This window comes from Hyperolius riggenbachi, chromosome 4, assembly GCF_040937935.1.
Source record: "Hyperolius riggenbachi isolate aHypRig1 chromosome 4, aHypRig1.pri, whole genome shotgun sequence".
NCBI classification, from domain to species: Eukaryota; Metazoa; Chordata; class Amphibia; order Anura; family Hyperoliidae; genus Hyperolius; species Hyperolius riggenbachi.
The window spans coordinates 388,241,679-388,254,698 of record NC_090649.1 but is presented as its reverse complement, the minus strand read 5'-3'; the positions used below and the strand labels follow the sequence as shown (position 1 = coordinate 388,254,698).

General features: G+C 41.8%; 1 protein-coding gene across 1 annotated transcript in view; it reads left to right on the top strand.

The window, feature by feature from the left end:
- The window catches only part of RMDN2 (regulator of microtubule dynamics 2), a 113,214-nt gene extending 109,768 nt beyond the window's left edge, over nucleotides 1–3,446 (top strand). The window contains exon 11 of the mRNA XM_068232144.1: nucleotides 2,297–3,446. Coding sequence (XP_068088245.1) covers nucleotides 2,297–2,350 — 54 coding nt within the window. The 3' untranslated portion in view covers nucleotides 2,351–3,446. The remainder of the gene's footprint in view (nucleotides 1–2,296) is intronic.
- Nucleotides 3,447–13,020: the final 9,574 nt, after the last annotated feature.

The following is a 13,020-nucleotide window of genomic DNA, read 5'->3' as shown; positions in this document are numbered from 1 at the left end:
CACCAGAGGGCTTTTTCGGCGTTTTAACGCCACAGCCGAAGTTGGCGTTTTCCTAGGTAAAATGAAAGTCCATAGACTTTCATTTTACCTTTCACACTTAACGCTGCGTTTTGGAGCGTTGCGTTTTGAAGCTCCCAGGAGCTTTTTTAGGGCTGACCGCTGCGTTTCTCAATACAATTGATACTAATGTATTGGCGTTAAAACGCCTTAAAAACGCAGCGTTTTAGCCTTTTACTGCTGCCTGTAGTGTGAAAGAGCCGCTTATTCACACTAGGAGCTGGTCTGCCTGTTTTGACGGATCGCTACTAGGATGGGTTTGGAAAGGTAACATGTATTCTTTCATGTTACTTCTCACATTAGACAAAGCGTTCCAGAGCATTATGTTGTAAAGCATCTGGGAGCTTTGTAACGTCCAGCGCCGCCGTTTTCCAGTCGGGTGAATTAGAACTACCGCCGCAAATCAGCATCACACTGCAACTTCCCGACATCACACAGGTCAGTAATGATCCTTTATTGGGGCACCACAGCGAAAAATTTAAAAATGTAAAATATGTGCAAACATATACAAATAGGAAGTACGTTTCTTCCAGAGTAAAATGAGCCTTAAATTACTTTCTCCTATGTTGCTGTCACTTACAGTAGGTAGTAGAAATCTGACAGAAGTGACAGGTTTTGGACTAGTCCATCTCTTCATAGGGGATTCTCAGCAAGGTTTTTATTCTTTATAAAGATATTCCCTAAAAAGGATTTAAACAAAGATGCTGCCCAGATTCCCTGCTCCCTGCACAGTTTTTTGGCAGTTGGCCAGAGCAACTGCCTTTCACTAAGCGCTTTTGAAAATAAATATATTCCTGGGAATCCCCTATAAAGAGATGGATTAGTCCAAAGCCTGTCACTTCTGTCAGATTTCTACAACCTACTGTAAGTGTCAGCAACATAGGAGAAAAGTAATTTATGGCTCATTTTACTCTGGAAAAAATGTACCGGTACTTCTTATTTGTATATGTTTGCACATATTTTAAATGTTACAATTTTTCGCTGTAGTGCCCCTTTAAAGAGACGCTGTAACGAAAAAAGTTCCCCAGGGGGTACTCACCTCGGATCCTATTGAGGCTTCCCCCGTCCTCCTGTGTCCCACGGCGGTCTCACTGCAGCCCACGGAACAGACAGCCGACAATTTGTCAGGCTGTGCAATATTTACCTTTTCTGGCTCCAGCGGGGGCGCTGTTGCGGCTCTCTGCTCGGAAATAGGCGATCTCTGTCTGGTCCGCTCTACTACGCAGGCGCAGGAGACTTGCCTGTGCAGTAGAGCGGGCCGACAGATTGGCTATTTCCGCCTATCTCCGAGCGGAGAGCCAATACTGCTCTTGCGCTGGAGCCGGGAAGGTAAATATTTACTTCCCCGCTGTTCGGGGAGCTTTATCAATGCCGCCTTGGGACACAGGAGGACTGGAGAAGCCTCGATAGGATCCGGAGGCTCCCCCCACCCGAGGTGAGTAACCCCCAGAGGAACATTTTTTAGTTACAGATTTTCTTTAAAGGACAGCTGAACTGGGAGGGGTGTGGAGGCTGCCATACTTGTTGATTGGCATCCTGCTGATCACCATCCAAAGAGATCAGCAGGATTGCCAGGCAGCTGTTATTGTTTAAGGGCTCGTTTCCACTATCGCGAATCCGCATGCGTCTTGCGTATGCGGATTCGCATAGACAATATAAGTGAATGGGTCTGTTTCCACTTATGCGTCTGCGGGAGCGTTTTATTGTGCGGAGAAAATCTGCACGGAACACCCTGCAGATTTTCGCGTGCTTGTGGAATGCAGGCGAATCGCACACAATGTATTTAATAGGGAAATCACATGCGTTTTCCCCATGCGTTTTTTCCCGCGAATTCGCATAGGTAAATTCACACAGGCAGTGACATGGTTAAAATCGCATATACCCTCACCTATGCGAATTCGCGGCAAAAAACGCATGTGGAATCGCATCCGCATGCGATTTCATCAGCGGTGGAATCCAGGCGATTCCGCACCGCAATAGTGGAAACGAGCCCTAAAAGGAAATAAATATGGCAGCCTCTATATGTTTCTCACTTCAAGTTCCCTTTAAGTTGAATTTGTGTTTTTGTCCTAGTCTGTGGTTCAAATTGTTATTTTTTTGTTTATTTACTTTGTTGTTTCATTTTTGACTTTGTATTTTTACCATCTTATTAATGATTTAATAAGCTGTAAGTAAAGCCATGTTATAGCTAAACATTAGAACAACTTAATAAAATCATAATAATTCTTATTCATTCTAGGATATCGATGCCCAGAAAGATATGGAAACTTTAATTGCAACCTTAAGGCCGTAAGAAGAATAATAAGAATTCATTCCAGCAAACAGTAATGTATCTCATGGACTGAGGAGATATGCTGCTGATACATACCGTACAAGACATTACAGACATTACAGACAAGATAAGCTCTCATTACATTGCTCAGACGAATGTTTGGTTTAAGTGAATTAATGGGAAATGATTGCCGGCAGATAACTAAGCCATTGGATATGAAATGCTATGGTTTCTTTCATGGGCATAATGTCAGTGGCCCAGGCCCCCCAGCAAAATTATCATGGCGGCCCCCCTTCTCTTTCATGGCCAGAACCCCCCTTTCCCCTGTTCCTTTCTCCCCAACCCTCTTGAGTAGAGTAAGCACAGGGAGCATTGTTATATTTACCTATTGTACCCTGCAGCTGGTCTTCCTCCCAGGAGCCGTGCACTCTGTGCTGCCACCCTAAGGCACCTGATGAAATGACATGCACAGACCGCGTAGATGCCTAGAAGAAGAGGAGAGCAGATACAGCGTGGACTTAGCGTGGTAAATATAACAGTGCTCCCTGCCTTTACTCTGTTCAAGAAGGAGGAGGGCTCTTATAGCACCCAACTACCCCTAACTTGCAGGGGCTATTGTTACACCACTGGTTTCTTTAAAAGGAACTCCTCCCAAGAATGAAATGACTTTCATGGACTCCACTTCTTTCTGCTGTGATGTTTCCTCTATAAATCAGCGTATTGTCTCCTAGCAATATGCTGCAATAAGGAATCTACAGGAGTGGACTTGTTCTGACTGATGTGTGCAGAACCCAAGGATTACTCAGGAACCAAGGACCTCAGGTAAGGCGCCTTGGACAGCCAGGCTGTGCTCACACAGCTGCACCGAAAATGGAGTCCTCCTTTACTCAGTTATTAATAAACTGTACTGCGATATCTTTATAGAAATTTTAGAAGTGTATAATGTGAAGACCTCTGCATGCCTACATTACCTCCAAGATTGTACTTTTAAATAATTTTAAATCATGTAAACTGTACTCTGAAATATTTTATATATAAAAAAAGGTGAGAATCCTGTACTGTACAAGCAATAATTGCACACCTTGTACTGAAATAGCACAATAAAGTATTTTGGTTAAAAAAAAAGTCTATGGTTGTCTTTAACACAAAGTATTTTAGTTTAAAAAAAGAACAGGCAATGAAACATTCTCCACAACAAGTGAACCTCTTTCATTGAAGTTCTTGATGATCTGATAAGTGGTTGATTTAGGTGCAATCTTAGTAGCAGCAATATCCTTGACTGTAAAGTCCTTTTTATGCAATGCAATGATGACTGCATGCGTTTCCTAGCAGGTAACCATGGTTAACAAGAAGAACGATGATTTCAAGCATTACTCTCCTTTTAAAAAAGCCAGACCCATATGCAATTCTTTTTTCACCTGAGATTTCCCCCAGGTGATACCTTCACTACTTGTAAATAGAATGCATTTTATGTTTCAGTAATTTTTATTATTAACAGCCATTAAAGCCAAAACGTAAATCGACACAGATTTTTTACATAACAAGAATAATAGACAATACTAAACATAAACTTATCATATGCATAACTGGACATTTAATTGTTATAAAGGTAAGAACATTATAACCAATTATCAAAATATCTCTTATTTATAATATTAGAGAAAAGAGAAACACTTCTGGGTAATGATATTCGAATGGAGCAGATCCTCCTGTAAACTGGAGTATTCAAACCGCCCTGCTAAGTTCCCAGGTGTCGCATCCATCTCTACAGAGAGATGAGAACAAGGCCCAAAATATTAGTGTAATAGAAGAGATATATCTAAATAATATTGACCTGTATCAGTACCCCATTTATCTATTATAACTTCAATGAGACTATATATCTGTTTAACACTTTAACAAGAAAGGAAAGAAACTGCGGTTATTATCAATAGGATTCAATTACTGAGGCATATTGCAGGATTCTCCTTATAGTAAAAGCGTAAAGTATGTAGAGTCAATGAAATATATCAAATTATATGAGAGGTCATTTATCAATACATTTCAAGTAATTTAGTATGGCTTAAAGGGACTCCGTGCAGTGCAGAAACTATGGAAAGATGCATATCATTTTAAAGCTCTCTTTCTCCTCTTTCCAATGATATATAAACCGTCACCCTACGCCTTTTAGTTTTCGATATTTTCGCGATTGAATTTGCCGCGGCCGCGATTTCAATCACAAAAATAGAGAAAACTAAAAGGTGTAGGGCGACGATTTAGGTGTCGCCAGAAAGAGGAGAAAGAGAGCTTTAAAATGATATCCATCTTTCCATAGTTACATTGTATTACACAGGGCGACTTTTTCATAAATTCAGCAGCTCCATTCTGCTGAAGGGAGCTGCTGACACTGGGGAAAGTGTCGTCCTGTTTAATACAATGTAACTATGTAAAGATGGATATCATTTTAAAGCTCTATTTCTCCTCATTCGGGCGACACCTAAATCGTCGCCCTACACCTTTTAGTTTTCTCTATTTTCGCGATTGAAATCACTGCAGCGGCAATTTCAATCGCGAAAATAGCAAAAACTAAAAGGCGTAGGGTGGCGGTTTATATATCATTGGAAAGAGGAGAAAGAGAGCTTTAAAATGATATGCATCTTTCCATAGTTTCTGCACTGCTCAGAGTCCCTTTAATGGCCCAGGATTGTTCAGATATCAAGTTGAATTCTACTGTTTTGAGGATATCCTCTAATCTTAAGCTCAACACACGCCATACAATCTTGGTTGTACAGATTTACCAAATCTATGTAGTATAAGGGCCAACAGATTGAAAATACCTTTAATGATTGATTGGATAAGCTCTTATACTACATGAAAGTGGTAAGATTGAACAACCAAGATTGTATGGTGTGTGTTGAGCCTTAGGTAGACGCTTAGATTTCCAATTCTCTGCTATTTGGATTTTGGTGGTCAAGAATAAATGATTGTATATTAATCTTTCTTTGGGAGGTAAATCCATAGTGTTGTGTGCCATGGAAGATAGAATGTGAGTAAAGATGGTTGGAAGTTTCTTTAATATATTTTCAACTCTTTTCCATATTCCTTGGACCTTAGGGCACTCTTAGAAAATATGTTCAAGAGTGCCAACTTGACCACAATGGCCTCAATTCACTAAGCTTTATCAAACACTTTACCGAACGTTTGATAATTTACCTTATGGGTAAAATCTAATTTTTATTTCACTAAGGTGTTACAGATTTAATGAATGTTTTATCGATAAAACATTCAATAAATTTATAACATTTTAGTGAATTCAAAATTCGATTTTAACCATGAGGTAAATTATCGAACGTTCGGTAAAATGTTTGATAAATCTTAGTGAATTGAGGCCAATCTCTCCAACATAGTGGGGAAATATTAGTGTCCAATCTGGAGATTTTGTCAGGTGTTAAATACCACCTCCAAATCATTTTAAATACATTTTCATAAATCGATTTTATTGCAATTTCCCAATCCTCCTGTTCTAGGTCTGAATGAAAGTAATTTTGCCATTTTGTTAACTGCCATCTGGGTATGTTTTCTCTAGAAGAGATTAATGTTTTGTAAAACAAGGAAGTGCCTTTTAGGTCATTCTTTTCTGGAAGTAATAATTTATTAAGTTATATGTGCATTTTAAACCACCAGCAAGCAAGAAAATATTCCAAATAATTTTTCAACTACATTTTGGTACTTTTTCAATTGCAAAATGCTGAAAGTTTGTTTTAAATACAAGATGAAGATGAAAAATGATCTCCTAGGAGAAAACTCAGGAGAAAAAGTGAATTGCATATGGGCTGCAGTCTGCTATTCTACCTCAATCAGCATGACAGAATGATCTCCAGCTTTGTGCATGTCAACACCCTTACCTGTGTTAACAAGAAGATTATTGAAATGATCTCAGTGGGCCCTTTTGTGGCAGGGCTGAAATGCAGTGGAAATGTGTTTTTTTTTGAGGGTTTAACCACTTCTGTGCCAGGGGGGTATTTTTCTGATCGGTGCTGCGTGGCCTCTCCAGCCCGCAGCACCGATCAGATAGCAGCCAGGGCGATCAGACTTACCCCCTTTTTTTCCCACTAGGGGGATGTCCTGCTGGGGGTGTCTGATCGCCGACGGCTGCTTGCGCTTGCGGGGGGGGCTCTTCAAAGCCCCCCTCCGCAGCGCTTCCTGGCCTCCTTCCCCTTCCCTCCCTCTCCCTCCCCCTGTGAGCGGCGCAGGACGGATTTCCGTCCTGCGCCTGATGGGATAAGCTTTAGCCTATCAGATGCCGGCGATCCCCGGCCAATCAGAGGCCGGGGATCGCCGATCTCCTCTACGGCGCTGCTGCGCAGCAGCGCCGTATATATGTAAACACCGGGGAAGATCTTCCCCACGTGTTTACATTTACCCTGCGAGCCGCGATCGGCGGCTCGCAGGGTGTTCACGGAGACACCCTCCGTGAACTGACATGGAACGGACGCTCGTATGGAATCCACTTCGGGATTCAGGGGCGTACTTAAGCGTACGCAGAATCCTGAAGTGGTTAAGTACATTTTCATCGCTAAGAAGGACTTTGCAATTCATCTGATCACATCACATTGAATCTAGAGTATATGCAAACTGCCATCATAAAAACTGAAGCAGCATACTTTGTGGGAACCAGTATTTTTGTCATTCTCAAAACATTTGGCCAGGACTGTATACATGGCTAAAAGAGACTGAAAAGCCCTCTAACTGGAAAATCAACACTGCATATAATGTTGCCTTCTTAAAATAGATGATATTTTCAATAATTCAGCTTTAAGTGAGCAAGAGTGGTTTCCCAAGATGCATCTCTCCCAAATATGCAATTCATCTCTTTATGCCCCTGAAAGCCAAGTGTTATAATTTAAGTATTATATGTGTAGGCCACAGTTTTTTGAACTGAGTTAGTTGAAAGGCTTGATTTGCAGAGTCTCCTTTAAGCAGAGTTTCTCGTAGAAGAGATAATGCAGTCAGTTACCAGGAATATGTTCCTTGTGGAAGGTCATAGGCCTAAACTGCCCCAGACCGTTAGTCGACAGAAAGGTAAACATAGCCAATATTTACCAAACATGGCATTCCTTGTAACTGGGTTAGAGAGCACCCGGAATATTAATTAAGTAGGTGCATGTCATGACACCACGAGGGGTCTGAGCCAATTGTAGGCTTGGGGGGATGGCTCAGATGATGTCACATTTAACCTTTCCCTGGTCAGTATTAAACCTGCAGCCGGTTTACGGAGGGGCACTTCTCTTTGTTGGCTTTCAACCTTTTACTCTTATTTATGTCTTGTCATCTTATATAACTGTATGCTGTATATAGTAGATAGGCCTCCGGGCTATGTAGTTAGATGTAACGTAGTATAGACAGAAGATAACCTGATTACCATTCACCAGGAATGTAATCAAGAAGCTGTAATACAACGGACTTACTACAGAAGAATCTGCTTTGCTAGGATGTAAAGAACTGTACTGTCTTATCTGTTGACCGAATAAACTCCTAAACTCTGAGGATGCCTGAGAAGTTCTATCTCCAATGCTGTTGCTGGGATGAGAGTCGTGTTTGCAGCTCTTGTTAATGAGTTGTTGGTGCCGGAATAAAGGTGTAGTGTTGATGCCAATGGCAACCAACGTATAGTTTCTTACACCAAGCACTTATCCAGAGCCACTGGTGTATAGTGAGCCTATAGCTCAGAAATTATACAGAGCCACAGCAATCCAACATGCTTACAGCCGTTTCGAGTTAGTAGTGCTGGTCCAAGCCCTATCCCATAGAGTTGTATCATTCCATGACATGCACTAGTGAGTAGCAAAACTACAAAACAGACTGAATGCATGTTGGATTGCTGTTGCTCTGTAAAATATATAAGCTACAGGCTCACTATACACCAGGGGTTCAGGATGTATGCTTGGCTTTCAGGGGCATAAAAAGATGATTTGTCTATTCAGGAGTGATGCATCATGGGAAACCACACTTGCTCTCTTAAAAGGAACCCAAGGTTATTATCTGATTGGAGGATCCATGACCTGTGACTATTGTAAATGGAAATTTGCTTTCATGGCTATCAGTTTATAAGCTGATAGAAGCGGTGTTCCACAAGAGACCTGCATCACAGGAAAACTTCCGTTCATATAAAATGAAGTTTACCTAAGTGAGCGCACACGGTGCTAATCATTAACAGCTCAAGAGCTTTTTCCGCTACTTACTGAACTGCAAATATTTAAGTTTGGAAAGTTATCTTGAAGTTACCCTTGAGCAACACCAGAACAATATCCATTGATCAGCATTTAGGTCCACAGATATCAATATTACTCTCTGGTGTTTCAGTAAAACAGGATACAACATGTTTAAGCCCTCTCATATACAAGCAATGCTGTACTTTAGGACTGTTTTATTGTGAACTGATACAGTGATGCAACATTATAGCTGCACCATCCGCTTTTGTGCATTGAGGTACAGGGCTCAGTAAACACAACAGCAGCAGGTACAGCCCAGCACTTGGCTGACATCACAAACTGACTGTGGGCAAATTGTGTCTCACGCCTATGGGCAGTGCTTTTCTCTCAGTTAGCATTAACTCACATTATCGGAAATGAAATCAGCTAAATGTCACCTGCCTGATGAGGACCTAAACTCAGAACTTCCTCTCTGCTCTAAAAAATAAGCAATAGCATAATAACCTTTAACTACTTGCTGCATGCCGTGCAGTATATTCACGGCCCTTTAAAAAAGACAGGATGCAGCAGGGCCGTGAAAACAAGTCTGCAGCGGCATGCAGCCGCCGCTCGCTCCCGTTCGCGCGTGCGCGCGCACCGCCGTTACCGCCGCTTAGAGGGGAAGTTAATGAATGGGACCGCAGGTCCCATTCATAAATCTAAGTCCCCGATTCAATGAATACCAGCGTCTACGAGACGCCGGCATTCATTGTATCTTCCTGTGTTACACAGCCACGGATTACTTCCGATTCACGTGCTTACGTACGTGAATCGGAAATGACGACTGAGGACATCTTGTGGCCAAATAGTATATTGCACCAAAATTGCATTTTATTTAATAAAAATCCCCACACTGACTGATATAATTAACTATTTCCCTCCCACACCCTCCCATAATACCCAAACTTTTTTTTTATTTATAAAAGGGGGAAAAAAATTTCATCAAAAAAAAAAAATATAAGTAGTTACCTTAGGGACTGAACTTTTTAAAAATGTATGTCTAGGCAGTATATTACTATTAATTTTTAATTTATGGGCTTGTAATTAGTGATGGACGCAAAATTGAAAAAATGCACCTTTATTTCCAAATGAAATATTGGCGCCATACATTGTACTAGGGAAATTTTTTGAACGTTGCAATAACCGGGACAAAAGGGCACATAAAATGTGTGGCTTTTATCCACAGTAGAATGTTTTATTTTAACACTATAATGGTCAAAAACGGAAAAATAATGCATTTTATAATTTTTTTTTCTTAACATTCATGTTAAAATGCATTTAGGATAAAATAATTCTTGGCATACTGTACACCCAAAGAAAGCCTAATTGGTGGCAAGAAAAACAAGATATAGATCATTACGCTGTGATTAGTAGTGATTAAGTTATTGGTAAAAGAAAGGGAGGAGCGCTGACAGGTGAAAATTGCTCTGGTCCACAAGAGGAAAAATGCCTCAGGTGTCAAGTGGTTAAATATGAACATTTCTTTTTTTTACAGCTGACACAAATTCTGCAATAACTCCGCAGTGTGTCTACTTCCTGCTTTCATGGAAGCAGACATAAGGTTAACATCCAGTGTTTACAAATTAGCGGCTCTGCCATGGCAGACAGCTGACATGGAGAGAGAACAAATTACAATGGTGATCAGTCACAGATGAGGGGGATTAGACACGCTAAACTCTGTAAATACATACAGGGTGCATTTCTCTGTTTTCCTTCTGTACTGTGCAAGAGTTCAGGTCCACTTTAATTGGGGGGGGGGAGGTGATGTATCAGAATACCAGTGTAAAATAGAGGGACTTTCTGACTGGGAGGCATAGTACAGCACTGGGACTAGCTTGTTCAAAGGTACAGATCTCCTGACAGCCATAAAAACATCCAGCCCAACTCTCATTTACAAGTCCCGGACTTAGTCTTTAAAAAACCTGTCCCTCTGTTCACCTTGTACGTGAAAGGTTTCCACTAATGATACAATCTTGATTGTACAATTACTTTTACATAATATGAAGGCCTACCTGAAGTAGCCATTCAAAGTATATTCACTCAATTTATGCCTGGTATACACCACCAATCTCCCGTCAGATCAACAGGTCGAATAGGTAATTTCCAACAGCTCCAATCAGGTTTCCAATCGATTTTCCGATCTAATTTGTACAGAAGTGATCATAAAAACAATCAAACATCTGATCGGACCTGTCAGAAATTATCGATTCAACCCATTGAACTGACAGGAAATTGCATGGTGTGTACCAGGCATTACCCTTTTACTACAGATATGGAAAAATTTCTTAAAAGAACACATTAGAGAACAATATATGTAGCAGCATTGCAGAGACTTTTTCTTCCAAGAATAAACAATCGCCAACCTTCTGCACTCAAGACTCAGACAACAAGCTGGAACTCTAGCAGCACCAAAAACACCTAGGCTGCAAAATGATGCAGCTACAGAAAGGGGACACTAGCCTCCAAAATGCATTGCATGCAAAAGCATTGTGTACAAGACCCTTTCACCAGAGATGAGGTTTTCCCTTATGGGGACTAGGAGGGCCCACTTCTGTACTCAATACATAGCAGCTGCAGCAGTGGAGCTTTATAGATTACCTGCTTCTGGCAGTGGGAAGGCCTACTCACTCCTCTTCAGTATACAAGCGCCAGACAGCCAAACATCATGTGGCTTTGGTAGCCGTATGGAGATTGGCTGTACTTTATTCACCGAAGAGGAGCGAGTAGGGCCTTCTCACCACCAGAAGCAGATAATGTATAAAGCTCCACTGCTGATCATGAAGATGATTCAACTGCGGAATTGACTTTGATGAACAGAGGCAGACCCCAAATGCGGAATTGGGGTGCCACCAGCGTAGAGCTTGCTCAGGAATTGTAGCAGGCAGGAGTGAGTGAGGTGAAGGCTTTTGGAGTGTGACCTGCTGTCAAGAAGGGTAAATGAGAATGTGCCTTGATGAGTATTGTCCTGAATACTGGACTGCTCCCCATTATCTTCAACTTAATAGCACAAGCAGGAGCCATTTGACCAAACTAAGTGCTTGTAGCATTGAAAGAGAATACCAGGTGGGTGGGGGGCAAACTGCCTGCACATCTAGCCTTCCTCTATTGTCTGTCGCCAGCCCTATACACACACACTAGAAAAAACTTGATTGAGGCAAGGGGCGTAATATCAGTTTCCACATTTAGACACAGCGTTTGGAGAGTGGCACTCCCTACTATCATACAGTCTGCAGGCGCAAGTGAATGATAACAGGCAAATCAATATTTCTCTCACCCTTCCTCCGATATCCCTTGATGTAGCTTGCTTAGATGTGTGCACATCGGATCACCAAACGAAGGAGAAACTAATGTTGTGACCAGGAAGAGAAAAGGAGAAAGACATCCGGGCACCTTCCGTCTTCAATTTTATTGCAAATTGTTTTCATCAACTCGGGTTACATACCACTAGTGCGTGCGACTGATGGTCAGTGCGGTGGTGGTGAGTTGGAGGTGGGGGTTCCCGGGCATCAGTTGGGGCGTGCGTAATAACAGCCCATGAGGCCCCCCTGCAAAATTGTCGTTGAGCTGTGGATACCAAACTCCTCCCAAGCTATGGTGCATGGAGGACACACAGTGCTGAAGCAGATAAATATTTCTTCACTTCCTGTGCCACTCTGCATGTGGATAATGAGAGGGAGGAGGAGTGAGAGTCCACAGCCTCTGGCCCCCCAGCAGTTGCAGGAATCGCAGGGGCTATTGTTACCCCGCTGGCTGAGGCAATCGTTCTACGAGGTCACCTGACCACATCTTAACAACATAATAATAATACCAATCTGTTAGTATGATTGAGCTTTACACACTTCTCATTAAATTGGAGCAAAGCTTGTGAAACCGGATTACTGTACTGTATGGGGCCAACCTTGTGTTATCAGCTTTGTGTTTGTGCCACTGAAGCATCTCCAAGGTCAGTTTGATACCTTCACAGTCAATTCAGTGCTTCATTCAGGTGTTCCCGTGCGTCACTGCCGTTACTGTCATCAAATAAACGGTTTCCTTTCAAGGTCTTCTTTTTAAGAAAAATAAAAAAGCAGCAGCAAGGTCTGATGTAATCTTTCTGGGCTGTTGTACCTAATCTTTATGGCCGTGCATTCACAGGTACTTCAAGCGTTAACCATGCTATATAGCCTTTACATGGGCTCTGCACAATGCTCTGTTTTCACAACAAGTTCGTAGTGGCAACTTCAAAAGCAATTTGTTTATTAACTTATTATCTGCAATCAGCTAACTGTACAAGGTTTAGTCACGCACTTGTAGGAGGACTCTGACTGACTGGCAAGGAGCCACATGCAGATAATTCATACAGGATGTTGTGAGAGGAAACTGGATTTCACTGCTCCATGTACTGCTTATCACTGCACTTATTCCCTTTATTTGAGCCACTTGGAAAGGCAATCCTACAGTGTGCCCTCCAGGCGAGAAGCG